Here is a 27,574-nt window from a genome sequence, read left to right as displayed (position 1 = left end):
ACTACGTGCCCCTAGCCCCATGCCCCCGCTATGTGCCCCTTGCCCCCCGCTATGTGCCCCTTGCTCCCGCTATGTGCCCCTTGCCCCCGCTATGTGCCCCTTGCCCCACTACGTGCCCCTTGACACCGCTACGTGCCCCTAACCCCGTGCCCCCACTACGTGCCCCTAGCCCCATGCCCCCGCTATGTGCCCCGTGCCCCCACTACGTGCCCCTAGCCCCCGCTATGTGCCCCTTGTCCCTTGCCCCCGCTATGTGCCCCTTGCCTCTTGCCCCCGCTATGTGTCCCTTGCCCCGTGCCCCCGCTACGCTATGTGCCCCCTGCTCGCGCTATGTGCCCCTTGCCCCGTGCCCCACTACGTATCCCTTGCCCCGTGCCGGGGAAGTGAAGTTTTCGATAACTTCAAACATTTCAAGGCAATGGTGGAGAACCAAACCAATAGAAAAATAAAATTGTTGAGGACGGATAATGGAGGCGAATATGTCAATTCTATATTCCAGGAATATTAGAAGGATAACGGCATCATTCACCAGACGACCATACCGCACTCGCCTCAGCAGAACGGCGTTGCTGAGCGGGCCAACAGGACAATCGTTGAGAAGGCTCGCAGCATGTTACGAGACGCAGGCTTAGATGGGCAGTTTTGGGCAGAAGCGGTCAATACCGCTGTTTATTTGAAGAACCGGTCCCCTACAAAAGCAGTCTACAGTAGCACGCCAGAGGAAAAACGGACTGTGTGCCCCTTGCCCCCGCTATGTGCACCTTTCCCCTTGCCCCCACTACGTGCCCCTTGCCCCGTGCCCCACTACGTGCCTCTTGCCCCGTGCCCCTGCTATGTGCCCCTTGCCCCCGCTAAGTGCCCCTTGCCCCCCCTTAGTGCCCCTTGCCCCGTGCCCCACTACGTGCCTCTTGCCCCGTGCCCCCGCTATGTGCCCCTTGCCCTTTGCTCCCGCTAAGTGCCCCTTGCTCCCGCTTAGTGCCCCTTGCCCCGTGCCCCACTACGTGTCTCTTGCCCCGTGCCCCCGCTATGTGCCCCTTGCCCCGTGCCCCACTACGTGCCTCTTGCCCCGGGCCCCCGCTATGTGCCCCTTGCCCCTTGCCCCCGCTATGTGCCCCTTGCCCCGCTACGTGCCTCTTGCCCCGTGCCCCCGCTACGTGCCTCTTGCCCCATGCCCCCGCTACGTGCCTCTTGCCCCATGCCCCCGCTATGTGCCCTTTGCCCCATGCCCCCGCTATGTGCCCCTTGCCCCCGCTATGTGCCCCTTGCCCCTTGCCCCCGCTATGTGCCCCTTGCCTCTTGCCCCCACTATGTGCTATGTGCCCCTTGCCCCCACTATGTGCCCCTTGCCCCGTGCCCCACTACGTGCCCCTTGCCCGTACCTGCAGCGCGAGCGCGGGCAGGTAGCACACGCCATGCACGCAGTCGTGGTGCGCGCAGGGCGAGGTGCCGAGCGCGGCGTGCGGCGCCGCCTCGCAGTAGCGCCCCGCGTAGCCGGCCGCGCACGTGCAGCGGTACTCGTCCAGGCCGTCCACGCATGTCGCGCCGTTCTGGACACGGTGTACACAGTATTAGAGAGAGAGAAAACATTTATATCGAGGACATTAAAATGTTGTGTTGTATTTTATTGTATTCTTTTATAATTTCCACTATATCTAAAAATATGTTTTTATTTTATTTTACAACATATTGCGCTTCTTTGCCTTTCTCCCCATGGTTGCCTGGCAAAGATCACTGCATAGTGATAAGGCCGCCCTTTGTGCTTTACGTATATTACATAACCTTTATGTATATTTTGTTTCTTGCACAATAAAGTGTTAATAAATGAAAATCTAAAAAAAATACAACATTTGAACGGTAGTAGTACAACCGTATACGTCATACGATAATAATACGTATAAAAAGCTACTAGCTCCCGCCCGCAGCTCCACCCACGTATAAAAAAGAAGTTTTAAACGAACTCTTAACAAAAATCTATATTATGTACAAACAAAAACCAAACATTTTTCGTACATTAAATATTTTTTAAAAAGAACAATGAACAGAATCCAAAATATATTGTTATGTATGTTATGTATAAAATAGTTATTTCAAAAAACTTAAAAATCTAGTCATTTTATACAATATAGAATCGTTCCGTTGGGATGAAAAGAAACACAAACGAATAAAAAAAATATTTTTATGTCCGAATTTAACTGAAAACTAGCAAAATAAAATTACCTGACACATGTGATTGATACAGTCGTCGACATTGACAGTGCAGTTCTGCCCCGAGTAACCCCGCGGGCAGGAGCACGTGTAGTGGCTGGTGTGGTCGACGCACGTGCCGCCGTTCGCGCACGGGTTGAACTCCGCGGTGCAGAACGGGATCTTCTTTTCGCAGAACTCGCCTGGAAAATTTTTCAATTAATTAGTTTTTTTATAGTATTTTAAAAGATTTATTGTGTCGTAGACACATAAAACCGCAAGAATAGAATATATTCGATTATACTGGCCGGATAATGGCTATCTATTCTTTAAAAATTTATAATATTTTTTTTCACGCTCATCATTCTTTCGCGCCATATTTTTATATGCCCTTTAGTTATGGTCGACTGGAAGGGATTGCATTTTAGCAATAATGCCGAATGTTGTACATTTACCTTGTTATTGTTTTCATTACATTATTTATGAAACTCCTGTTTTTGGTATTGTAGTGTTATATATTTCGTGACGAATACTTTAACGTAATGATTAAAATTATAAGTGTATGTCTCAATAAATCAATAATTGAAAGGCTACTATATATTGCGTAGGCCGTAGGGTACACACACGTACCCATAAAACCTGGGACACACTTTTACGTGTAGTTCCAGTCATACCTTTACAATTGCTAATATTTTTTTATCCCGTACCAAATGCTACTACAGGTAAAGTAGGGTACACACACGTACCCATGAACCCTGGGGCACACTTGCACGTATAACTCTCGAGGTGGTCGACACACGTGGCGTTGTTCTGGCAGCGATGCGACACGCAGTCGTCGATGTTCGCCTCGCAGCGAACGCCCGTGTAGCCCGCGAGGCACGCGCAACTGAAACGGGAAATTTAATTATGTCAATTTTATATTAATACTAGCTTATCGCCCGCTTTGTCTAAAACCTAATAAATTATATACTAAAACCTTCCTCTTGAATCACTCTATCTATTAAAAAAACCGCATCAAAATCCGTTGCGTAGTTTTAAAGATTTAAGCATACAAAGGGACATAGGGACAGAGAAAGCGACTTTGTTTTATACTATGTAGTTACAGTGATACCTAAATTAAGAAAAGCGTGTGTGGCGAGTACGCGTGTCAGAAGTAAAACTTATTTGGCATGACGTGACGGTGTTGTCATGACGCGACCTAAATTTAACTCGGAGGCGCGTTCACGTCAAAAAATTAATTTTAAAATTTAGTTATAATTTGAATATATGTATTTTGGGTGGTATTTGAGGGTAGATGTATGTCAAGTTTGTTTTAAATATCTTTTTTTTTATATTATTGTTTGCTGCTGCTGCTAGCTCGTTGCCATAGCAACCATTCTTAAAACTCTAACAACTCACTGAAACCGTCCTTCTTCGAGCAGTTGGCACGTCCCAAACGCACATGGAGACCCATAGCACGCGTCTATCTGGTGTTGACACGTGTCGCCATGGTAACCGCGCGCACACGAACACTGGAAGCCGCCGCCCGCGGTCGGCGCGCACGAGCCGCCGTTAGCGCACGGGTTGCGGTAGCACTTGTTGCATTTGGACACTATGTCCGCGGGCGGGTCGCCTGGAAATATTGTAATGGGGTTTTAATCTACTATAATAATAGCGTTCAAATTACATGTAGAATCAAGTGCCTAAAACATTAAGTGACATTTGAAAATATGCTCATAAAACGGATACTGTAACAATCAATTATATTATGCGTTTTATTGAGTCAGAACGTGTTCTGTGTTTTTTTTTTAGTTTAAATTAATAAAACATTGTTTGCGTATAAGTTACGAGTGTGAAATATGACGATTTCAATTCATTTAGGACCGTTGTTAGGATCAGAAGTGTGGAGTCAGGAGAACCAACTTTGATTAGTTTTTCTTTTAATTTTTCTTCAGTCCTGACCATACTTCTTCATTCTATTATATTTTTCAATACATCTCTTGTGCGACAGACCTGTGTTTATGTAAAAAAAGGAGCGAGTGTGTCACACGTGTCAGAAGTGAAACTCCTTGGGCAAGATTCAAAGGTACCAAAATCGTCGTCTTACTCCATGACGTGGCTGTATTGGCATGACGCGACCCTGAACTTTTACTCGACGCGCCTAAAGATTCACTTAAAAAAAACAATAACACTTCAATATGACGACGCGGTTGGCGCAGTGGTAAAGTAACTGCTTACTGAGCCGACGGTCCCGGGTTCGATCCCCGGTCAGGGCAAATATTTGTGTGATGAACTCAATTATTTGTTCTTGGGTCTGGGTGTTATTATCTATATATGTATTTATTAAATATTATATTTATCGTCGCCTAGTACCCACAACACAAGCCTTAATTGAGCTTACTGTGGGACTAGGTCGATTTGTGTAATAATGTCCTATAATATTTATTTATTTATTATTTATTTATTGAATATATTGTGTCGCTACACATAGAGCACGCGACTGACCATTGCAGGCGAAGGCAGCGGGGTGCGTGCTGAGCAGCAGCTTGTCGCGCATGCGCGCGGGCGCGTTGCAGCGCGCGATGCCCGGCTCCACGAGCTCGCCGCGCTGCACCCAGCGCGCCAGCCAGCGCAGCGCGCAGTCGCAGTACAGCGGGTTGGAGCCCAGCGCGCTGCACACGACAACAACCGTCAAACAACGAGTGTGTGTACTTAATACTTATGTACACGCGTTAGAAGTTATACTTCTATTTATTATTTATTTATTTTATTCTTTATTGTACATAATACACCAACATAAATAAGCTAAACTATAATTAAATACAATGAAAACACACGGCAAATATACGTACTAAAGTACTTCTTTGGCGTATGGAAAAAAAATGCTAGAATATACAACTTGAACATAGTTATCAATTTTCATACCACCTAGAACTTCATGCTGTTAAATTTAGGTGTCGGTGTGCGCGCGCATCGTAAAAATTCACTCTCATCATTTTTCTCCATCGCGCCAAAAGAAGTATAACTTCAATAAAAAAATAAAACGACGTGTGTCACTCGGTGACTGCCGCGGTTGCGCTATTGCATGCTATGCCTTCAAGCCACACCTCCGCCCGTCGGAGTGGGGAGCGTTAGGTTTTTTCGTTACGGAATTTCTCGATTCGGTCCCCGCGCTTAAGGCCCGCGATAGAAGCTATGCAATAGTTTAAAATTGTGTACGTGTATTAGTGTACACACGTAAGAAGTGAAACTTCTTTATGACCTTATTTTTCAAAAAATAATTTACTATATGCAACTTTACAGAAATACGTCGAATCACGCGTGGTAGGGATAAGATAAAGATGGCGCGTAACGGAATAATGTCACACGTAACTAAAAAATGTTACACTCAATTTTTTTCCAACCCCAATAAAGAAGTTTCACTTAAAAAAATCTTTATTAGCAAACAGGCCAGGTACATTAAAATTAACAATCTATGTACTTAATAACTACTAAATAATTATTAAACCGACAAGCTAAAAGGAATGCCACTCAGCATTTTACAGTGGAAGCATATAGACTTTCACTGCAAAGCTGATTTTCAGTGACACCTTATTTCATATGACATTACATATTATTTATACTAATATTATAAAGCTGAAGAGTTTGATTGTTTGTTTGTTTGTTTGAACGCGCTAATCTCGGGAACTACTGGTCCGATTTGAAAAATTCTTTCGGTGTTAGATAGACCATTTATAGAGGAAGGCTATAGGCTATATATTATCATCACGCTAAGATACACGGAGCAATGCGGGTGAAACCGCGGGGAACAGCTAGTCTAATTATAAAAAAAATGCAATTTAAATTCAGATTTACTTACACATGAGATATCGACTCCAAGTCGCGGAACACACCATCAGCCAACATCGATATGTTGTTCCCGTGAAGAGAGAGCACTCGTAACTGCGTGAGACCCTTTAGGGCGTCGCGCTGAAAACAAATATATATGCAATTTTAAGAAACACTTAAGTTACTTTTTATAGACATAAAGTGAAGTCCCATATCCCATAGTGGAGTAAGGGGCAGATGCATTATACATCTGTTTCACTGATCGATTTTCTTTAAATAAATATATAAATAAATAAATAAAATCTTTATTTTGCTTTAAACATGGTATTCAATGGTGATACAATTAGGGACAAGTAGGTGATCAGCCTTCTGTATCCTACCAGAGCGAGACATTTTTTCTTCGTCTCCACCGGGAATCGAATCCAGGACCCCACGGTGCTAAGCAAAAAACCCTATTTTTTATATAATTCAGAAATTCCAAGTTTTCAATGATCCTTCCAAATAAATCAATTATTTTTATTTCTGCGTATCTATACTTAATATTATAGGTAAAGCTGAAAGTTTATTTATTTGTTTGTTTGAACGCGTTAATATCAGGAACTACTGGTCTGATTTGAATAATTCTTTCGGTGTTCGATACCCCATTTATCGAGGAAGGCTATAATATAATCACGGTAAGACCAACAGGAGCGGAGCCAGGCGGGTGAAACCGCGCGGCGCAGCTATCTTGTGTTTATCTTACCTGCACGCATCTCAGTCTATTGTAACTGACTATCAGCGTGGACAGCTTGCTGAGACCCTCAAAGGTATTGTTAGAGAGGACGCTGATCTTGTTATTAGAGAGATCGAGTCGAGTCAACTGCGTAAGGTGGTTGATCTGCTCTGGGGATATGCTGGTTATCTCGTTCGATTCTAGGTACCTGGAATAAATATATAATTTGTTAGTTAAATAAATGTTACAGATAATAGTGGTAAATAATAGGTTCTGATATTTTTACTGATCTCTACCTCGGCAGCGCGTGTCCCCCTATCGGTATACTAAGCGCGAAGGGACTTGTAGTTTTGCATACACTGATCACGTAAAAAATACTTAAACAAAAACTTTAACAACAACTAAAAGCGTATGCAAAACTATAACCTCTTTTCAGCTTAGTATACCAACGGTGGGACACCCGGTATAGATGTCAGCATGTTTAAAATATTATTCATTGAATAAGCATAGAATTTACAAGTAAAAGTATAGTTTTAGAACTTCTTTCTATGGGTACTATTCTGACGCGTCGAGCGTTGCTTAGCGTCGCTCAGTCGTCCTATATCTGGTACCACCGACGAATAATTTGTTTATGTATTTGAAGAAAAATAATTTGAAATCTATACTAATATATTACAAAGCTGAAGAGTTTGTTTGTTTGAACGTGCTAATCTTGGGAACTACTGGTCCGATTTCAAAAATATTTCGGTGTTAGATAGCCCATGTATCGAGGAAGGCTTCATCATCACGCTAAGACCAACAGGAGCGCAGCAATGCGTGTGAAACCGAGGGGAACAGCTAGTAAAATATATATTTGATTTCTGCACTTAAATAGTATCTTTCCAATTAAGTTTTATGAATGACATCATCAACACTCACAGCTCAGTAGTGTAAGGCGGGATGCGTTCGGGCAGCGCGTCGAGCCGTGCGCGCGCACAGCGCACCACGCTGCCCGCGCACGTGCAGCGCTGCGGGCAGTAGTCCGCCGGCAGGCAGCCTGTGTCCTCCGCTACAATCATAGTTCAAAAAATCAAAATCAAAATATTTAGTCTGTATATACCAATATGATTACAATTTTACAGAAATTGAGACATCCTTTTAAGCAATTAAATTAATTTATATTAATTTTAATATTATTAAATCATTGTTTTGCTCACATATAATTCTACGTTTTTGAACGAAAAACTTGACCGCGTTCTAATTGATGTACAGTTTTTTATAGCATTGAATTTTTTTATATTATAAGAAGAATCGTTCGCGGGCGATCCGAATTTTTTCTATTTTAAAAAAAATATATTTATAACGCATTCAAATTCTAAACAAAACTTCAAAAGGTACCCAAAAGGTACCATTCGATTTTGTCATCATGAGTTTATTAAAGCGTTTTTTGAAGCTATACTTCTTTTGGCGCGATGGAGAAAAATGATGAGAGTGAATTTTTACGATGCGCGCGCACACCGACACCTAAATTTAACAGCATGAAGTTCTAGGTGGTATGAAAATTGATAACTATGTTCAAGTTGTATATTCTAGTATTTTTTTTCCATACGCCAAAGAAGTATAACTTCTAACGCGTGTACGTACACACATTCTTTTTTTTTAATTCTATGGCATGCATATTTTTGTAAGTCTATCCTTGAATAGTGTGCTGGGGAGCTTGGATAGTGTGCAAGGGGGCTTGGATAGTGTGCTGGGAGCTTGGATAGTGTGCTGAGGGGTTGGATACTGTGCTTGGAGCTTGGATAGTGTGCTGGGGGTGGATATCCTGGCTACACACACTCACCCGCACACTTGAACTCCGCGACATCAGCCTGCGCGAGCTCGGTGCCGGCGAGCGGCGCGGGGCGCGCGCAGCTGGCGGCGGGCGCGAGGCGGCGCGTGCGGAGCCAGCCCGCCAGCCATGCTGTGTGGCATGTGCACTCCAGCGGGTTGCCGGATAACGTCCTGAATAAAACGTTAAAAACGGACTTCAAAACGGAAAAGTATTTAAGAGTATAACGGATAACATGAAGTAAATTTTTTGAAAAAAAAACAAAAACCGACTTCAAGACTATACCTATATTATGTACAAATTTAAACTACAAAGTAGAATCACATTCAAATTCGATGGTATTACACAATTTTGTTACAGAGATCCCATTCATCATCAGCTCAGCAACATCAGATGGTGATCATTAGATGCAAAAATCTACATATATTAAGATAATTTCTGATAAACAGTGTATATGCCTACAAAATTTGAGGGATTCCCTCGATTTCCCCAGGATCCCATCATCAGATCCTGACCTGGTGACAATGGGACCACGTCTGACGTATGACCTACCAAATATAAAAAGAATTATTCAAATCGGTTTATAATTGCCGGAGTAATCGCGTAACAAATATACAAAAAAATACAGTCGAATTGATAACCTCCTCCTTTTTTTGAAGTCGGTTAAAAAGTATAAAAGATTTGATATTATTTAGATGTGCTATTTACTAAATACCTGTTTTATTTATTTATAATTATTAGGCACACCAACAATAAATACATATCAGATTCATACAATAAACATTATAAATTCATTAATACTATAGATAGGGAGGCGAGGTAGCTAAATGGCGTAATTCAACGGCGTCGTCGAGACTTATCAAAATCGAAAGAGAAAATAATTTCGAAAAGAAAAGCTTCTATGGTAAAAACCATTTTAGCGGTGGGTTTGGCGTGTACGGATTTTCAAAAATGTAAAAAAAAAAAACAGTTACTTGGGCATTCTCGAGCGCGTCAGATATTCATACTACGTACGCCCCAAGTCCCTCTGATAACAACGGTATACTAATCTGCCGGTTTGCGTGGTGGGGCTAGGCATATAAATTCGTCAAAAATGCACAAAAAAAAAATTTACTCGAGCGCGTCAGATTTTCGGAAGGGGTGTTAAGTAGGCCCCAAGGAAGCTCCCCTTAAAAAAACTGACGATTACGACATGACGATAAGTTATGATGAATTTTTGAAAATGCAGAAAAAAAGAGTCCTTTTGAAATACTCGAGCGCGTCAGATTTTCATAGGGGAGGTTTATCTCGGTATCCTGAAAGCATATTTTCTTAATCTGACAAAAATGTTGGTGGGTTCTCTTAATCTGACCGAAAAAGGTTTGTGGGTTTCTTTTTTTTAATCATCCTTATTTCATATCAATTTTTCTTAACTCCCTCAGTTTTCGAGATATACACAAAAAACCGGGAGTTTGAGTTTTTACGATGCATCAAGTAAAAAAAGTTTTAACTTTGGACAAAAATGAAAAGAGACCTTTTTTTGTAAAATAAAATTACCTTTTTTGTTTATTTAAACTTTTTTTTTGTAAAAAGTAAAGTTTGCGACTTATATGCTGCAACGCGTTTTTCGGAAGATGAAATGGCTCCTTCAGACTTCCGGTCATGCGGAAACCGGTAGATTTTGTATTTTTAATAAGTTTTAGATTATATTCTTCAAAATAAAAATAAAAACAATCACGCTCGAGAATGCCGGATTAACGTTTTTTTTTTACAAGTTCGCGACCCTATAACTCGGCGGCGTCAAGGACTTATGGTCAGATTAGTTAAATTTAGTCTTAAAACACTAAAATCTACCCCCAATATCTTAATCTGACGCGCTCGAGTATTTCAGACTATCCATTTTTTTTTACTAATCTGATCGTCTATCCTAGGCGCGCGTCACTACATATAGAGCTAAATAGTTAACAAGGTTGTTCTATTAGGTCTAAGGTATCTCTCATATCTTAAACTGCCACGCTCGAGTATTACAGAAAATTCCCCTCTTCGCCTCCCTATCTACTATGCATTTATCAATAACAGGTGTACACAGCATTCACAACAGTTCTCGAAATTATATAGAATTATTTAAGTACATTAACAAATTATTTAATGACAATAACAATATTTTATTTTTATTAATTTTAATGTTAATAATTATTTTTACAATTATTATTGATTAAGCAATGAATAACTTTAGGTTTGTATTGTGCTAGGTATCAAAAGAATGAATATGTCAAGGTCCGGAAATGAAGTTACAAATTGATTGTAAGCTGCGCACATCCGAGACAATGGTGCTAGTCGTACCAAATTAGTTCTGTTGAATTGATAACCTTCTCCTTTTTGAAGTCGGTTAAAAATAAAATTCAAATTTGATTAACTTTTTAATTACCTAATTATCCTCGTAATCTATACTAATAATATAAAGCTGAAGAGTTTGTTTGTTTGTTTGTGAGCGCTAATCTCGGGAGACGGGAACTACTGGTCCGATTTGAAAAATTATTTCGGTGTTAGATAGCCCATTTATCGAGGAATGCTATAGGCTACATATCATCACGTTAAGACAAACAGGAGCGGAACACTGCAGGTAAAACCGCTGAGCGCAGCAAGTCTTTTATATGTATATATAGAACATAGCAATAGATTTGTACTCACAGTGTGGACAGCATGCTGAGATGGTCGAAGGATCCTGGAGCGATGCATCGTATTTTATTATCTGCTAGAGATCTGTAAACAAATGTGTTAATAAATTAAAAAATCAAAACTAAAAAAGAGCCTGGTTCCCATTTTTCTGATATGTTCCTAATAATAACATAAATAAACTTTGTAATTATAATTTCTATACAATATGATAGTGATGAATGAAGCTGTGAACTCGCATTTAAATTTATTTTTTTTAAGACAAGTAAGCTATTGCCAAACATCTGCTTGTATAGGTACTACTAATCGTTCGGATTATTATATATTCTATTTTTTTACGAAAATCATAGAAATAGCTTTAAAAAATTGACTGTTCTCTGCTTCTGTAAAACCATAAATTACTTACAATATAGTCAAGCTATGAAGCCCAAAGAACATTTTATCAGTCACTGTCTCGAGCAGGTTGGAGTCTAACAGTAGTTCCTGGATGTTGGCAGCGCCGTCAAACGCGTTGTCTTCTATTATGGTGATACCTGGGGAAGTAACATTAAAAGGGCTATAAAAAACTGAAATGCAGATGAAGATTCTAGTTAGTTTGATAGAAAATTGAACAAGATTTATAAATTTATAAAGACTAGAAAAAATTCGATCACGACGCGGGACTCAAACCCGCATCCTTTCACGACAATCCGGGGCGGATGCCTGACCAACTAAGCCACTCGTGACCCGCCAGAGCGATCGAATTTATTCTATTCTTTCAGTTTTATGTGGCTAAGGGACACACCGCGAACAAGATTTGACGAAATTTGTGGTATTCGTCATCGTCAGCATCAATATAATATACGTTTCCACTGCTGGGACACGCCTCCTTGGCGGGTTGACGCGTGAGCGTAACACCGAGGGGTCCTGGGTTAGATTCCCGGTAGAGACTAAGAAAAAATAATGTCTCGGTCTGTCAGGACACAGAAGGCTGATCACCTACTTGTATCTAAAGAAAAACGATCAGTGAAACAGATGTATCATCTGCTCCTTACCCCACTATGTGAAGTCCCATATCCCCATATGGGACTTCACACTGCTGGGAAACGGGCTTCTTATGATGAATGTGGTATATCTGCCTGTAGATACAGGTGCCAGCGTGGTAGATTTATAGCCTGTACTAGATAGTACAGGCTATAAATCTACCACGCTGGCCAAGTGCTGGTTGAAAAGTCATCGTCACAGTTAATATAATTTATGACAAAATAATGAAATTGGATAAATATTAACGGTAATAAGCAGGATTACAACATAAATTACTATTTTAAGAAATAAGGCACATAACTCATAGAGAGTTTAGAGACAAGCTTCGCAAAAATAATTAAAATCAACATGAAATCTTACCATTGTTTCTAAAATCTAACTTGGTGAGATCTGGCAGACGACCGAGGAAGCCGTCAGACTTGATCTGACCAAGATTGTTGTCTGGCATTATGCTGCAACAAAAAGAGACTTTTAACAGTTTTCAATATTATTTTAGATCACGAAGAGACAGGAAACATCGTTTTTCTCTTCTTCAGTGTACATAATAATTATTTTTATTAAACAGGCTAGTGAGAAAAATATAAGAGACAAAAATATCGTATAGTTATGATTTATGAATGTACGAAATTCTTGTGGTATTCTAATGTCATGTACAGAACACATAAGTTGTTATTGAAAAGTAAAATGTTTAGTTTTAAGCTATTGCATAGCTTCTATCGCGGGCCTTGAGCGCGGGGACCGAATCGAGAAATTCAGTAACGAAAAAACCTCACGCTTCCCACTCCGACGGGCGGAGGTGTGGCTTGCATAGCTTTACCGCGGCAGTCCCCGAGTAACACACGTCTTTTTTTCTTGTTTGACACGGTATAAAATATACCAACACGTCAAATACGACAATAATTTCAAAATCTGTTAAAATACAAAGCTATACTTACAGAGCATGTGTATCCATCGGCAGGTCGCGTGGTATATCCGATAGTGCAGCTCGCGCACACGCGACGCGCAGCCCGCGGCCCGAGCTGCCGCGCGAGCACGCGCACTGCGCGGGGCACGGGGGCTCGTCCCCACACGCTTCTAGTGTGTCCTCACCCGCTAACAAACATCATCATCACTTTTGGGATTGGGCTTAAGGGATAAGGGCATATCCTACTAATATTATCAATGCGAAAGTCTGTGAGGATGTGTATGTGTGTCTTTGTTACTCCTTCACGCAAATACTACTGAACCGATTACAATGAAATTTAGCACACATATAAAGAGTAACTTGGATTAACACATAGGATAGGTTTTATAGAGGAAATCCCACGGGAACGGGAACTATGCGGGTTTTTCTTTGAAAACGCGGGCGAAGCCGCGGGCGGAAAGCTAGTTATTTATAAATTAAAGACTTTTTAACGTATAACGCAAGTTTCATTGTCTCTTATCTCTTCTCTTCTTATAATATCAACCAGACCAACGTTTTGAACACTTTACAGCGAGCGTGGCCACGCAGAGTCCTCAAAGGGTAATAATACCTAAACTAACCTTTCAGAAAATTCAAGCCGAAATTTTCTGAAAGGTTAGTTTAGGTATTACCCTTTGAGGTCTCTGCGTGACCACGCGGCGTCGACTTCTGGGACATCCTGTATAATAATCCGGTCAACAGTCATTTTTATAAATGCATAATACTGGCATAAATAAAACAAAAATATACTACAAGTACATATTTATAATCTTTACATTGATGTAATAAACGACTACAAAGACACAATATTGCTAAAAATCGTACGAAACGAAACTCTACCTCCGCAAATATCAGGCAGTGTTTTCTTTGAACTTTCTTTTTTAATAAAAAATTGGATTAGGTTGGGTTAGGATTAGGGTTATTTTCACCATCTTTCATTGAAAAATTGTTGTAAAAACGGCAAAATATTTTTTTTATAAATCTCTAAATACAAATTAAAAAACAACTCACGTTTGCACTTAAAGTTGTCCTCCCGCAGCGCGTCTATACGCTTGCGACTGACCCGCTTGGGCGCGTCGCACTTGGCGCCGGACGTCTCGATCGGGTTGCGGCGCAAGTAGCGCGCCAGCCAGCGGAGCGAACAGTCGCACGAGAACGGGTTCCGTCCGAGGTGTCTGGTATTGAAGCAGTTAGTTTAATAGTTTTAACTGCTACTATTAATTCTTAAATTGTTCAAGTCATAAGACAACGGGTTCCGTCCGAGGTGTCTGGTATTGAAGATATGGGTGTTAATACAGTTAGTTTAATAGTTTTAACTGCTACTAATTCTCTATTAAATTGTTTAAGTCGTAAGACAACGGGTTCCGTCCGAGGTGTCTGGTATTGAAGATTTGGGTTTTAATTCAGTTAGTTTAATAGTTTTAACTGCTACTATTAATTCTCTATTAAATTGTTTAAGTCGTAAGACAACGGGTTCCGTCCGAGGTGTCTGGTATTGAAGATATGGGTGTTAATTCAGTTAGTTTAATAGTTTTAACTGCTACTATTAATTCTCTATTAAATTGTTTAAGTCGTAAGACAACGGGTTCCGTCCGAGGTGTCTGGTATTGAAGATATGGGTGTTAATTCAGTTAGTTTAATAGTTTTAACTGCTACTATTAATTCTCTATTAAATTGTTTAAGTCGTAAGACAACGGGTTACGTCCGAGGTGTCTGGTGTGGGAATAAATAAATGATTTATTGAATGAAATAAAAAATAAAATAATATTTATTTGCTTAAAACACGGTACAGAGAGATGTCAAAATATTTCGATTGTTCATCATGTTTTGCTTAGTCTAAAGCATGCAAATACTGTCTCAATTTAAATTAAAATTAAAATTAATCACTTTGCAATTAAAATATTGAATAACTGGAATTAGAAGATACTTTATACGAAAAAGTTTTATTTAATTCTTTATTAAACTGTTAAAAGTCGCAAGACAACGTATTCCACCCGAGCCGTTAGAAGATATTATGTAATAAGAAAATCTTTATAAAAGTGATAAAGAGTGTGGAGGTATTGAATAGTTTTTAATTTATTATTTATTAAACTGTTTAAGTCGTCATTTGAATAAAATTAATATGTATTTGATTTCAAAGGTACATAACATGATATAATCTCGACTATCATGGTTTCGAAATGAAACGCTGAGATTGTTCAAATATTAATATGGCTGTGAAATATAATATTTAATATTTTTTCATTTACTCACAGCGTCTGTATGCCTGTCAATGCGTCAAAAGTGCCGTTTGGTAGAGTTCGAATGTTGTTGTCGTAGAGCGATCTGAAATTAATAAAAATTGGTTAAGTGCGAGTCGGACTCGCGACAGTAAGGGTTCCGTACAAATAAGCATTTTTTTTTTCTTTAATGAACCCTTTGAATAGCTATGTTGTAGTATTAATAATATTTTAAAGTACATCTTGTAACATCTGGCTACTTACAACAATTTTAAGCTCTGCAGATCTCTAAATGTGTCCTTCCGGACGCAAGAAATTTCGTTCGAATTGAGTAACCTGGAACATAGCAAATATAGAATTAATTATCCAATAAAGTGGTCGAATAATACCTATTTAACAATAATAATCCGCATTTATTTTTTATAAATTATCGTAGAAGACTTTGTTATAAGCGTGTTTATATTATACGGGCATGTTCTGTTTCTTGAAACATTATTAAATTATTATTTCTACTCACGTTTTAAAAATTACTAAAAATAATAATACTTACAATAACTGCAATGATGTGAGTCCATGGAAAATCCCGGATGGTAAGTCCTTTATCTTATTTCCATACAGTACTCTGAAAAAGAAGAACAATACTGTGCTTGTTAAAAAAACAGGGCCCTATGAAGAAAATTATAAATTTATTGAATAGGCGTTGACTAGAAAAAAATATTAAAGTACGGTGTGGACTACGAAGAATTTCGTACATAGCATACAATGGTCACAAACATTATAGTAATTTTTTGTCAAAGTTTATTAGAGGTCCATAGGTCCGAAAAATACACATTCTAGGCACAAATAATTTGTGTTTTACTCAATTTTTTTTAAACTTATACTTACAAAGACGTCAAATGCACCAGACCATTGAAAGCGTCTCCCGCGATCTTAGTTATCTTATTGTTCGACAGGTCAATACGCGCGACTCGTTTGACAGACGCGAACGCGCCCGCGCCCACTTCTGTTATCTCGTTCTGTTCTAAGCGTCTGAAAGGGATACGTAAAAAATTTTAATAATTTTAACTGGAAAGTTTCTGATGCAATAGCGCAATGATCGGACTGTCACTTAGGGTTGCTTCTAAGAATGAAACATACGTGGTAAAAAAAAATGTGTGCGTGTACTAGAGTACACACGTAAGAAGTGAAACTTAGGGATAAGAAAAAGTTACGCCTACGGGGCTACGGCGTAACGCAAAAATTTCACGCCTATGGCGTAACGCAAAAATGTCACGCCTACAGCGTAACGCAAAAATGTAACACTAACTTTTTGTCCAACCCCGATAAAGAAGTTTCACTTCAAAAATATTATACACAATTTGAAAAAGTTTATAATATTTATAAATGTTTTAATATTCTGAATCGGGGTATAATTGAATTGGTAAGCAATATAACTTACTTAATAAATTATTTGAAAGTATAACATATATTAAATCATAGTGCAATAAATATAAGAAATCACACGTCGCATAAGATCCTAAAATAGGTAAGAATATTTGTATGTGTGTGTGTGAATAATTTGTGTAACGTACAAAAGTAACAATGGATTATTTTATTTTACTTTACATCTTTATTTCTTTCCACTATTCAAAGGGATTTTATATGTCATTGGCTTAATTTTTGTAGTGAAATTTCTTCAGGCGCGTTGAGCGTAGTTCGTAACTAAAGAAGTTTCACTTCTGACACGTGTGCTCAGCATACATGTTTTTGAAGTGAAACTTCTTTATCGGGGTTGGAAAAAAATTTAGTGTAACATTTTTTTGTTACGCGTGACATTTTTCCGTTACGCGCCATCTTTTTCATCCCTACCACGCGTGAATCGACGTATTCCTGTAAAGTTGCATATAGTAAATTATTTTTTGAAAAATTAAGTCATAAAGAAGTTTCACTTCTTACGTGTGTACACTAATAAACGCAAAAATTTTTTGAAGTTATACTTCTTTTAGCGCGATGGAAAAAATGATGAGAGTGAATTTTTACGATGCGCGCACAACGACACCTAAATTTAACAGCATGAAGTTAGTTCTAGGTATGAAAATTGATAACTATACCTATTCAAGTTGTATATTCTAGTATTTTTTCCATACGCCAAAGAAGTACTATAACTTCTAACGCGTGTACATAAGTACACGCACACATTTTTTGTGTAGTGACTCACATCTCAGTGGCCCGGTGCGGTATGGCGGCGGGCAGGGCGGCGAGCAGCCGCTCCCGGCAGTCGACGGTGCCGTCGGGCGAGCAGCGGCACGGCGGCGGGCAGCGCGCCTCCGCGGAACACTCCGCTGTTGTGGCTGTGTTGGGGCCTGGGAATGCGACCTTAGGGTCAACTCACACCAAAAGAGCGTCGAAGCGCGGCGAAGCGGAGCGCAGTTTCCGTGTCATATGAATTTTAACTTTATTTTCATTAATATAATACTCATTATCGCATGAGAAGCTCGAACGAGTCGCGCGGATGCCCGCGGCGCCGCTGGAATTCCGTGTAATTCCAGCGGACGGACCGTGCGACTGCGCGAGAAGTCGCGGGAATTCCAGAGAATGCTCGAGCATTCGCGAGCGGCCGCTGGCAATATCCCGCCCCTCGCGCCCGCTCCCCGCACGCGTCTGTGCGCGCGAGCATTCGAACTGCGCAAAGAGCGACCCGTGAATTCATCGCGGGAAGGCGCGCGGATTCCCGCGACTGCTCGAGAAGTCGCTGGAATGCTCGAGAAGTGGCGGGCCTCCGCTACTCCGCGCTTCGCCGCGCTGCGCTGCGCTTCGCCGCTCTTTTGGTGTGAGTTGACCCTTATTGTGTAGGTGATAGGGTTCAGATTGTTTTCGAAGTTATGGATACGCTGTACGCGTTCCAGAATGACGATAGGAAAGTCTGAGTTTGGAAATGCGACTTTGTTGTGTAGGTGATAGGGTTCAGATTGTTTTTGAAGTTATGGATACGCTGTACGCGTTCTAGAATGACAATAGGAAAGTCTGGGTTTGGAAATGCGACTTTGTTGTGTGGGTGATAGGGTTCAGATTGTTTTTGAAGTTATGGATACGCTGTACGCGTTCTAGAATGACGATAGGAAAGTCTTTGGAAATGCGACTTTGTTGTGTGGGTGATAGGGTTCAGATTGTTTTGAATTTGTAAATAAGCTGGTTATGCTACAGATTAGCAATATGAACATCTGTGCTTGGAAATACGATCTTATTGTTTAGGTGATAAGGTTCAGATATTTTCACAGCTATAGTAGGTAGGTTGTACGCGCTACAGAATATCGATAGAATAGACTGAGGTGATTGCCTGACTCTTGTAGGTAAACCAACTTGCTATTGCGCCGCCTGCTATTGTAATTTACAAAATCAAGTAAAAAAATTCTTGCTGACCGACGCCTCTACGTCTTCTCTCAAAAGGGATTTTAAATTGCTGATACGCTTCTTCAATGTTTCAGAATTACTGAATTAATGACTTTAATTTATGGGACAAAGGTGCATCAGAATTTTAATTCTGTTGGTACTCTATTTTGTACAGTACAATTTAAATAGTATAACACGTCTTTAGATGAAATCTGTCATTTGTCTTATCTCTGTTCATATTAATTATCCTTATAGCATGGATGAAGGTATCCTTACCGTTACAAACTAGCTCATGAGGTTCTATCTCGCTGAGGAAGGCTCCGCGCAGTGCAGCTGGCGCCTGACATCTGCCACATAGAGATTTCGTAAGAGTCAAATGATTGAAAAAAATAACACTTTTTTCCCTGATTCGAGTAAGTCGTAAGTTGTGCTATTCGATAGTCATTTAATAATGGCCCCTTAGTGCGTTCCTACACTATAAAAGGAACTATGGTGTAAAAGTTAAACTTTCTAATCCAACCACTCCTTTTATGATGCTTTCGTACACTAATCGTTTTTGTGTTCATATCATAGACAGTCTAGCTGTGCCCCGCGGTTTTACCCGCATTGCTCCGCTCCTGTTGGTCTTAGCGTGATGATATACAGCCTATAGCCTTCCTCGATAAATGGGCTATCTAACACCGAAAAATTCTTTCAAATTGGAGTAGTAGTTCCTGAGTAGTATATACTACTAGCGGTCCGCCCCGACTTCGCCCGTGGTACATATTTCGCAATAAAAGGTAGCCTTCTTTCTCAGGGTCTAAAGATTGTCTGTGCCAAATTTCATCAAAATCGGTTCAGTAGTTTATGCGTGAAAACCATACATACATACAAACCTTTCCTCTTTATAATATTAGTATAGATAATATTAGTATAGATAATATTAGTATAGATAATATTAGTATAGATAATATTAGTATAGAAAATATTAGTATAGATAATACTAGTATAGATAATGTTGCACCCACCTCGCCCCGACGCCGAGCAGGCCGGCCGCGCGCACGGCCGCGCTGAGCCGCGCCACTCGGCAGTCGCACACCACGGGGTTGTCGAACAGACGCAGAGCGTGCAGCCGCGCTACCATCGCCGCGTCCAGAGACAGGTAGGTTAGGTTGTTGTTGTTTAACGTCCTGGAAGGTGGAAAACAACTATGTTATTATATGACTGTCTAGCTTACCACCCGCGGCTTCGCCCGCTTTGTCTAAAGCCTAATAAATTATATACTAAAACCTTCCTGGTGAATCACTCTATCTATTAAAAAAAAACGCATCAAAATCCGTTGCGTAGTTTTAAAGATTTAAGCATACAAAGGGACATAGGGACAGAGAAAGCGACTTTGTTTTATACTATGTAGCAGTGCCTATGTCCAGCAGTGGACAAATATAGGCTGATAATGATGATGAAGATGCTTTTATTTGGCATCGGGAGGCAAACGAACAGACTGCCTGGTGGTAAGCATGTTGCGTCGCCAATAGATGACTATAACCGAGGTTATTGTGTTGCTTACTAGAATAGGATAAGGGGAGTTGTACCTAAAATCTATAAAATATGAGCATTTTACAACATTTTTCATCGCTGCTATGCAACTACAATAATTGCAACGAATTTTCCACAATAATTTACGGTATTTTAAGTTACGTTAATTATTAACGAAATAAATCCTGACAACTCAACTATAGGTTTCGAAACGAGAATAGAATAAACGGGTAGTCGGTTGGTATAACACGATGTCTTAAAGCAGTACTATTTCCACTGCAGTAAAGTGCATTGTATATTCTTGTGGTTGATTTTACGCGAGTATTATGCAGTCAGAAGAGAGAGTCTGTCTGTTTATAATAAATCGCGTTTAAAATCCGTTAAAGTCTTTAATTAGAGCTGTCATTTTTCCTACCATGAAAATAATACTGCTTTAAGACATGGCATATCCCCTGAATTGAAAACTACAACGAACATTTTTTGAATTGGTTTTGTCAAAATTTTATGACCAGATTTTTTCATTGTTTCATACTTACAGATACTGCAAGCTCTTCAAATGTTCCAGGGCCTTATCGTCAATACATTTGATCTGGTTCCAGCCGAGGTGGAGCGACTTGAGTGCCGTGAGGCCGCGGAAGGTGCGCCGGCTGATGGCGGTTAAGTCGTTCCGGCTGAGGTCTCTGGAAGGATGGGTGCGCAACGTTAGATGTAGCGTTGTTTTTTGGGAGGACGGGCATTGCCTTGTGCGGGATTTTGTTATTGTATTTTAACATTAAAGATTAATAACCTGTAGGATGTACTATGTAAAAATATTAAATGTGTGTGTATCTTAAAGTAATAAAGATGTATTTTTCTATAAGTATCTATTGTAGATGTTATTTGAGATTAATGTATTTTAGTAAATAGAGATTATATACATTTATAAAGAATAGGAAAATATCGATCACGAAGCGGGATTCGAATACGCGTCTTTCACCGTGATCGAATATTTCTATTCTTTAAAAATTTATCATTTATAATAACATTGGAATAATTTTTGTTTTTTATGATTAAGTAATTATAGAAATAAAATAAATGTGAAGGAAATGTTTTATTTTATTGTATTTTTTTCATAATTATCATAATGTCCTTGTTTTAGCACATTTAATTTCTGTAAAAAGATTACGAATGCCCCATTTCCCTAAGTTACGCTTACAGCAGTTTTTCAGAGTTTTTTCATAAAAAAACGTCCATACGTATGTGTTTTTATTAACTTACGTCCTATAGCCACAGTCGGGCTCTCAACATAGTTACAAACTCAATATCCCAAAAAATTAAAAACACAAGTTACTTAAAACTAAGCACTCTTGATATCTTCATCAATCTAAGTTAATATTTAAGTTGCATTATGTATGCATTCCCCCATCGGCCATTTTCACGCAACTTAGGCTCCGATCGCACTTGGCACGCGACTGCCGACTCAGCAGACGTTTTGCTAATAACATGTGGATATACCCTTATTTTTTTAATGAGAATTGAATATGAAGTCATGTAAGTATGAGATGTGCGGATATATCCTTATTATTTTTTTATTAAGAATATTTAAGCATGTGTTTTTATTTATATCTATACATATATACTTATACCTATAAATATAAAGAACAGCTTTTTCTTGATATTTGATAGTGAATAGACATACAAACATACAATTTTTATGATTTTAGAGCATTTTTAATTGAAATAATGTAGAGGCCATAGTAACATGGTATACTTACATAATAATTTTGTATTACATTCGAATCAAAATAGCGATTCAATTCGTTAAAAGCGTTCAAATATGTTCTATTTTATTTGAAAACTAGCTTTCCACCCGCGGCTTCACCCGCTTTGTGTAAAACCTAATAAATTATATACCAAAACCTTCCTCTTGAATCACTCTATCTATAAAAAACCGCATCAAAATCCGTTGCTTAGTTTTAAAGATTTAAGCATACAAAGGGACATAGGGACAGAGAAAGCGACTTTGTTTTATACTATGTAGTGATAACAAACCGACTCCTAGCTAATAGAAAATAGGCAAGTTTAACGACGGAATAAATGAACATTATTAATTAACATTTAACAGCTCTGTAACGGCTCAATTGATTTTCATTTCTGGTTCAATTATCGCAAACAATACGCGTATAATTTTACGTGCCTTTGTTATTGTAACAATAAAACATTATAACACACCGTGACATGGTTTTTCTTATAATTTATTATGTACTAAAATCTTAATATTAATTTGTAAAATCTTGATCCTACACTATACATAGTATAAAATAAAGTCGCTTTCTCTGTCCCTAATCCCTATGTCCCTTAATTAATCTTCTTGTATGCTTAAACCTTTAAAACTACGCAACGGATTTTGATGCGTTTTTTTAATAGATAGAGTGAAGTCAAGGGGAAGGTTTTAGTATATAATTTAAGAGGGCGAAGCCGCGGGCGGTAAGTTAGTAATATTATAAATGCGAAAGTTTGTGAGGATGTGTGTGTGTTTGTAACTCTTTCACGCAAATACTACAGAACCAATTACAATGAAATTTAGCACACATATAGAGGGTAACTTGGATTAACACATAGGTGTTATCCCGGAAATCCCACGGGAACGGGAACTATGCGGGTTTTCCTTTGAAAACGCGAGCGAATCCGCGGGCGGAAATCTAGTATATTATATTTAAGTAAGGAGAAGAGAATGGAGTATTCATGCTTACTTTTTAAAATTAAAGATATTTGATTATTTTTTTACTCTACGCCCATCTATCGGAGAAGGTTATAGGCTATATATCATCTCGCTAAGACCAACAGGAGCTGAGTACTGCGGGTAAAACCGCAGATCACCGCTAGTATAATATACTAAATGTAATATGAATATGAAATAAAAAGCCATATCCATACAATGACAACGCTATCACTTCGCGAAATTACGAAATATCTGCCAGTGAATAATAGATGGAGCCGCCACCTGACTGTGTGTGAAAATTTGGAGAAGGCATTTTTATAATAATATAATATTTCATTACCTTTTAATTATTTTAAGTATGGATTTATCTTTAAATAGAAAACTATTGATGTGTAGTCATCCACTTTAATGTTAGTTGACAGTTGTTATCGAATATCTAACTTTATGAAGCCGGTGTTCAAAGTTTAAATTATGTGGCTCTCCTATTTAATAATAATTAATATAAATATATTATGTGGCTCTCCTAATTATTATTAGGAAGAAAGGCACTCGCTCCTCGCATAAAGCTCTGGTAGAGGGAATATAATATAAATTATCTTAAATTTAGCTAATGTAAACACATTTTATAAATTAATTATTATAAGGGTCAGTTACACCACTTGCTTTACCTTTGAATAACTAATTCTTTTTGTGATATATTTTCACACATTTGTCATTTTATCTGACAGAAAAGTTAGACAGAGCAATATATACAGAAAATGTTTAATCACATTTATAGGACTTTCCATTATCTTTATAATAATCATTGAAGTATTAATAATAATAATACGTTTAGAACAGATGAAAATTATTATTTTTTTGTTTGAGGGTTTATCCATTTATTATAGCTCGGTCTTTGTCTGATATCCACAGTTTGGGATATTGGGTGTAGAATTAATAATACATTAGTTGAAGGAACCCGGAGGAAATGTGCGAATGTTTGACGGAAAATGTGTTTGGGAATTCAAATTAAACATATTAAATTTTATAATTGATACATAGAATATATTATATTATGATACTAGCCACTGGTCCCGGCTTCGCCACAAAAAAAAAACAAGTTTATTTCACTATGTATAATATAGATTTCTACTTGTATTTTTTATATTTTTAATTGGCTAATTACGAATTATAATAAACATCACTGCACGTTTTCCTCACTGCATTCAATGTTTAAAAATTCTATACTAATATTATACAGTTGATGAGTTTTATTGTTTTCTTTAACGCGTTAATCTCAGGAACTGCTGGTCCAATTTTAAATATGCTTTCGGTGTTAGATAACCCATTTATCGGTTATGATTATTGGCTATATAATTATCATCACGCTAAGACTAACATCAGGAGCGGGGCAATGCCGGTAAAACCGCAGGGCACAGATAGTACATAATAATACAATATTTGTATGTAAATTGTAAGATTTTTATGTGTAAGTGCCTTCTAAAAGGTACTTTGGAGATTTGCTAAGTTTCGGTTTAAAGGTCTTTAACCACGCTCAGAATACTCTAAAGCGTTTCATTTTAATAACTGGATTAAAAAGTGCTGTGTTTTTATTATTTTCTTCGAGTAAAGCCGGTTACTCACGTACCTGCCGAAGGGGCAATATTGGAATTACATCCTTAATTGGCTTCTTAATTGTGATGTGTATAGGCAAGCTGGGGCAATTTAGAGTACAGTTGAAATTGCTCCGACCGTGGTGCAACCGTGATTGTTCCAATATTGGCCCAGCGGCAGGATACGTGAGTAACCGGCTTAAGCTTAAGCACTTGCTCTAAGAGTCAATAAAACGTTCATAACCATAAACCTTTGCATTTATAATATTAGTAAGATTTGTCTGGCAGAGACACGTTGAAGTAATAATAGGGCTGAAAGATAGAAAATCTATAATAGTCAAAGATATAGATCAAACTTGATAATACCCGTGTAATGAACATCGCTTTGAGGGGTGAATATTGGATGTCAGTATACAGGGTGTAATCGTTAAGTGTGCACAAGCGATTATTCCGTAACTATTGCAGATACCAAAAAAACTTTAAACTGATATCGAAAGTACTTAACCTAATGAGTAAAATGGCCATAATAACTTTTTAAAAATAAAACGAGAAATATCCAAAAATGTTACATTAAACGCTCCCATACATTTTGTATTCATAGCAGATTTTCGAAGTGATGTTCTCATTGTGCAATACAATGAGGAGCTATATTTACAGTTTCTAAATGAACTTATTTTCAAATTTGCGAAGTAATTAAAGCAGAAAACCAAAAAAAGAAAGAAAAAGCTAAAATCTTTCATATTAAATGTACTAGGTTGAACCAAAAGTAATGATAATTGGGTATTTCCTGTGCACATAAAAATATAAAATAAATGTTTTTTGCTTGCTCATGTATTCACTAAGTAATCACAAAAAAATCATATCAACAGGCCACGTTTCCAATTATTTACATTAATTTGAATGTGAACCGTGCGTGCCAGAATGTTTCCCGACGAAAAGAAGAAACAACGATTCGACATGTAGAGGGTAAATTTCTAAATTTTTAATGATATCAGGATAATTTTTTGTCACGTTTTGTGATCATTGACGTTACCCGCGTTCACCATGTTTTTGCTGAAACCAAAAAACAATCAATGTCCTGGATGCGAGCTTCCAATGTGACGATGAAGAAATTCAAAGTGAAAATCAGTAGGTTAGATTAAAGCGGTAGTTTTTTGGGACGCTGAAGGAATAATTATGGTAGAATATTTTAAAAAGGTAGCCACTTTATTGGGCTCTTACTAAACAGACCAAATTAAAAGATTGCGGTAGGTTAGTAAGGAAAAGAGACATGGCAAACTGCGGACCTGAACGCTGTTTCACCAAGCAACGCACCAGATCACAAAGCGTCAGTTGCGATGGCTGCCATTCAAAAATCGGCATTCCAAATGCTTGAACACCTACCCTAATTTTTAGATCTAGCTCCTATTTACTTTTATCTCTTTCCTCGGCACAAGAAACACTTTCTTAGCAATAAATTATTTTAAGACGACAGCGAAGTGATGGCCGCGTGGAGGGGTTTTTGTGGATGAAGTCCAAGTTTTTTTTTTAAGTTTAGGAAAAAACATATTGAAGTATATTTTCTAGTTAGAAGACTATCTAGAGAACTATAACATAATTATTATAACAGTTATAATAATAACTGTTACTGTAATGACCTTGTTTAATATTGATTATCATTACTTTTGGATCAACCCATATACGTGGGCCACACTGAAAGTTTTGCGTAACTAATAAACAAAACAATTTATTTGTCCAATATTATATTTACTACTTTTTAAAGTATTCTCCGCTACATTTAAAACACTTTTTCATCCGTTCAAACCATTTCTGGAAACATGAGGACCATTGGTCCGAGGGTATGTTTTCTGCGTGCTGTTTGAAAGCAACCACGGCCTCTTCTGGCCTCGTAAATGTCGAACCACTCATTGAATCATAGATTTTTGGGAAAAGGAAGAAATCGCAAGGTGCTAGGTTAGGACTGCGTGCGGCATGAGTCACGTGCTCTATTTTTTCAGTAGCCAAAAATGACTTTGTTTTGTTCGCGGTGTGCGCCGAAGAACTGTCATGGTGCAACAAGATGCGACTTCTAGGTCGCTTTTCTCTTATTTTTTTTAAGACATTGGGCAAAAAAATAGTGGTGTACCACTCGGCATTAACAGTCTTTTGTTACTCAAGTGGGATAGTGCAGACAGGATTCGTCTTAGAGAAAAATAATGCAATCATTTGTTTGCCAACCCTTCTCGCCTGCCTCAATTTGGTTGGTTTGCTGTCACTTTCAAACACCCACAAATAATATTGGTGTTTTCTTTCTGGAATATAACCATATATACATATTTCATATCCTGTCACGATATTATACACGGCATTAGAATGTCCGTAATTGTATTTTAATAGCATTTCTTAACACCAATCTACTCGATGTCGTTTTTGTTCTGGAGTGAGTTTGGGAGCAATTCACCGGCAACCAATCTTCCCAACTTTGAAATGTTCATGTAAAATTTTCTGAATTTGTCTCATACCAATCCCCAAATGTCCTCGAATATCCTAATAAGTGATATGGCAATTTTCTTAAATTAGTCGTCTGATGGTAGCCATATTTTCCTCCGTGATCGCAGTTGAGGGTCGACCTTCACGAATTTCATCATGAAGAGAAACACGGCCGCGATGAAATTCAGCATATCAATGCCTTACAGTGCTCAAATAATGTGCTTCCCTCCCAAAAGTATTTTGAAGACGAGCAGTGCAAGCTTTCGGAGAAAGCGAACTTTTAAAATCATCAAAAATCATCGCCCTAAAATTGTTTCGTGTTAGTTCCGTTTTTGCTACGGACAACGAACTTCAACTTGAGATAAAAAAAAATTGACACGAGCTTCCAGCCAAATTTTTTTTTTCCTCAACTTATGAGACTTCATAGGTTAAAAAAATATAACATTCAAAATTCAAACATTTATGGGTGGCTAGAAACGCAAAACTTTTAGTGTGCACTAGGTACATGGGATATTCGTATCTCATACTAAATGTATGGGAGGGTTTCAAGTTAATTTCTTAGATATTTCTCGTTT

General features: G+C 38.5%; 1 protein-coding gene across 1 annotated transcript in view; it reads right to left on the bottom strand.

Moving 5' to 3' along the window:
* The window catches only part of LOC123702232 (protein slit), a 195,397-nt gene that overhangs the window by 19,654 nt on the left and 148,169 nt on the right, over positions 1-27,574 (bottom strand). Inside the window, exons 6-27 of the mRNA XM_045649928.1 lie at positions 20,774-20,917; positions 19,730-19,891; positions 18,999-19,069; positions 17,551-17,695; positions 16,239-16,382; positions 15,904-15,975; positions 15,618-15,689; positions 15,388-15,459; positions 14,146-14,309; positions 13,127-13,283; positions 12,552-12,643; positions 11,575-11,701; positions 11,184-11,255; positions 8,526-8,686; positions 7,622-7,751; positions 6,734-6,911; positions 6,023-6,132; positions 4,669-4,835; positions 3,583-3,796; positions 2,931-3,070; positions 2,218-2,387; positions 1,380-1,547 (exon numbers count right to left, since the gene is read on the bottom strand). Coding sequence (XP_045505884.1) covers positions 1,380-1,547; positions 2,218-2,387; positions 2,931-3,070; positions 3,583-3,796; positions 4,669-4,835; positions 6,023-6,132; positions 6,734-6,911; positions 7,622-7,751; positions 8,526-8,686; positions 11,184-11,255; positions 11,575-11,701; positions 12,552-12,643; positions 13,127-13,283; positions 14,146-14,309; positions 15,388-15,459; positions 15,618-15,689; positions 15,904-15,975; positions 16,239-16,382; positions 17,551-17,695; positions 18,999-19,069; positions 19,730-19,891; positions 20,774-20,917 — 2,932 coding nt within the window. The remainder of the gene's footprint in view (positions 1-1,379; positions 1,548-2,217; positions 2,388-2,930; positions 3,071-3,582; positions 3,797-4,668; positions 4,836-6,022; positions 6,133-6,733; positions 6,912-7,621; positions 7,752-8,525; positions 8,687-11,183; positions 11,256-11,574; positions 11,702-12,551; positions 12,644-13,126; positions 13,284-14,145; positions 14,310-15,387; positions 15,460-15,617; positions 15,690-15,903; positions 15,976-16,238; positions 16,383-17,550; positions 17,696-18,998; positions 19,070-19,729; positions 19,892-20,773; positions 20,918-27,574) is intronic.

Source organism: Colias croceus, chromosome 23, assembly GCF_905220415.1.
Source record: "Colias croceus chromosome 23, ilColCroc2.1".
NCBI lineage: Eukaryota > Metazoa > Arthropoda > Insecta > Lepidoptera > Pieridae > Colias > Colias croceus.
This window is presented reverse-complemented; position numbering and strand designations above follow the sequence as displayed.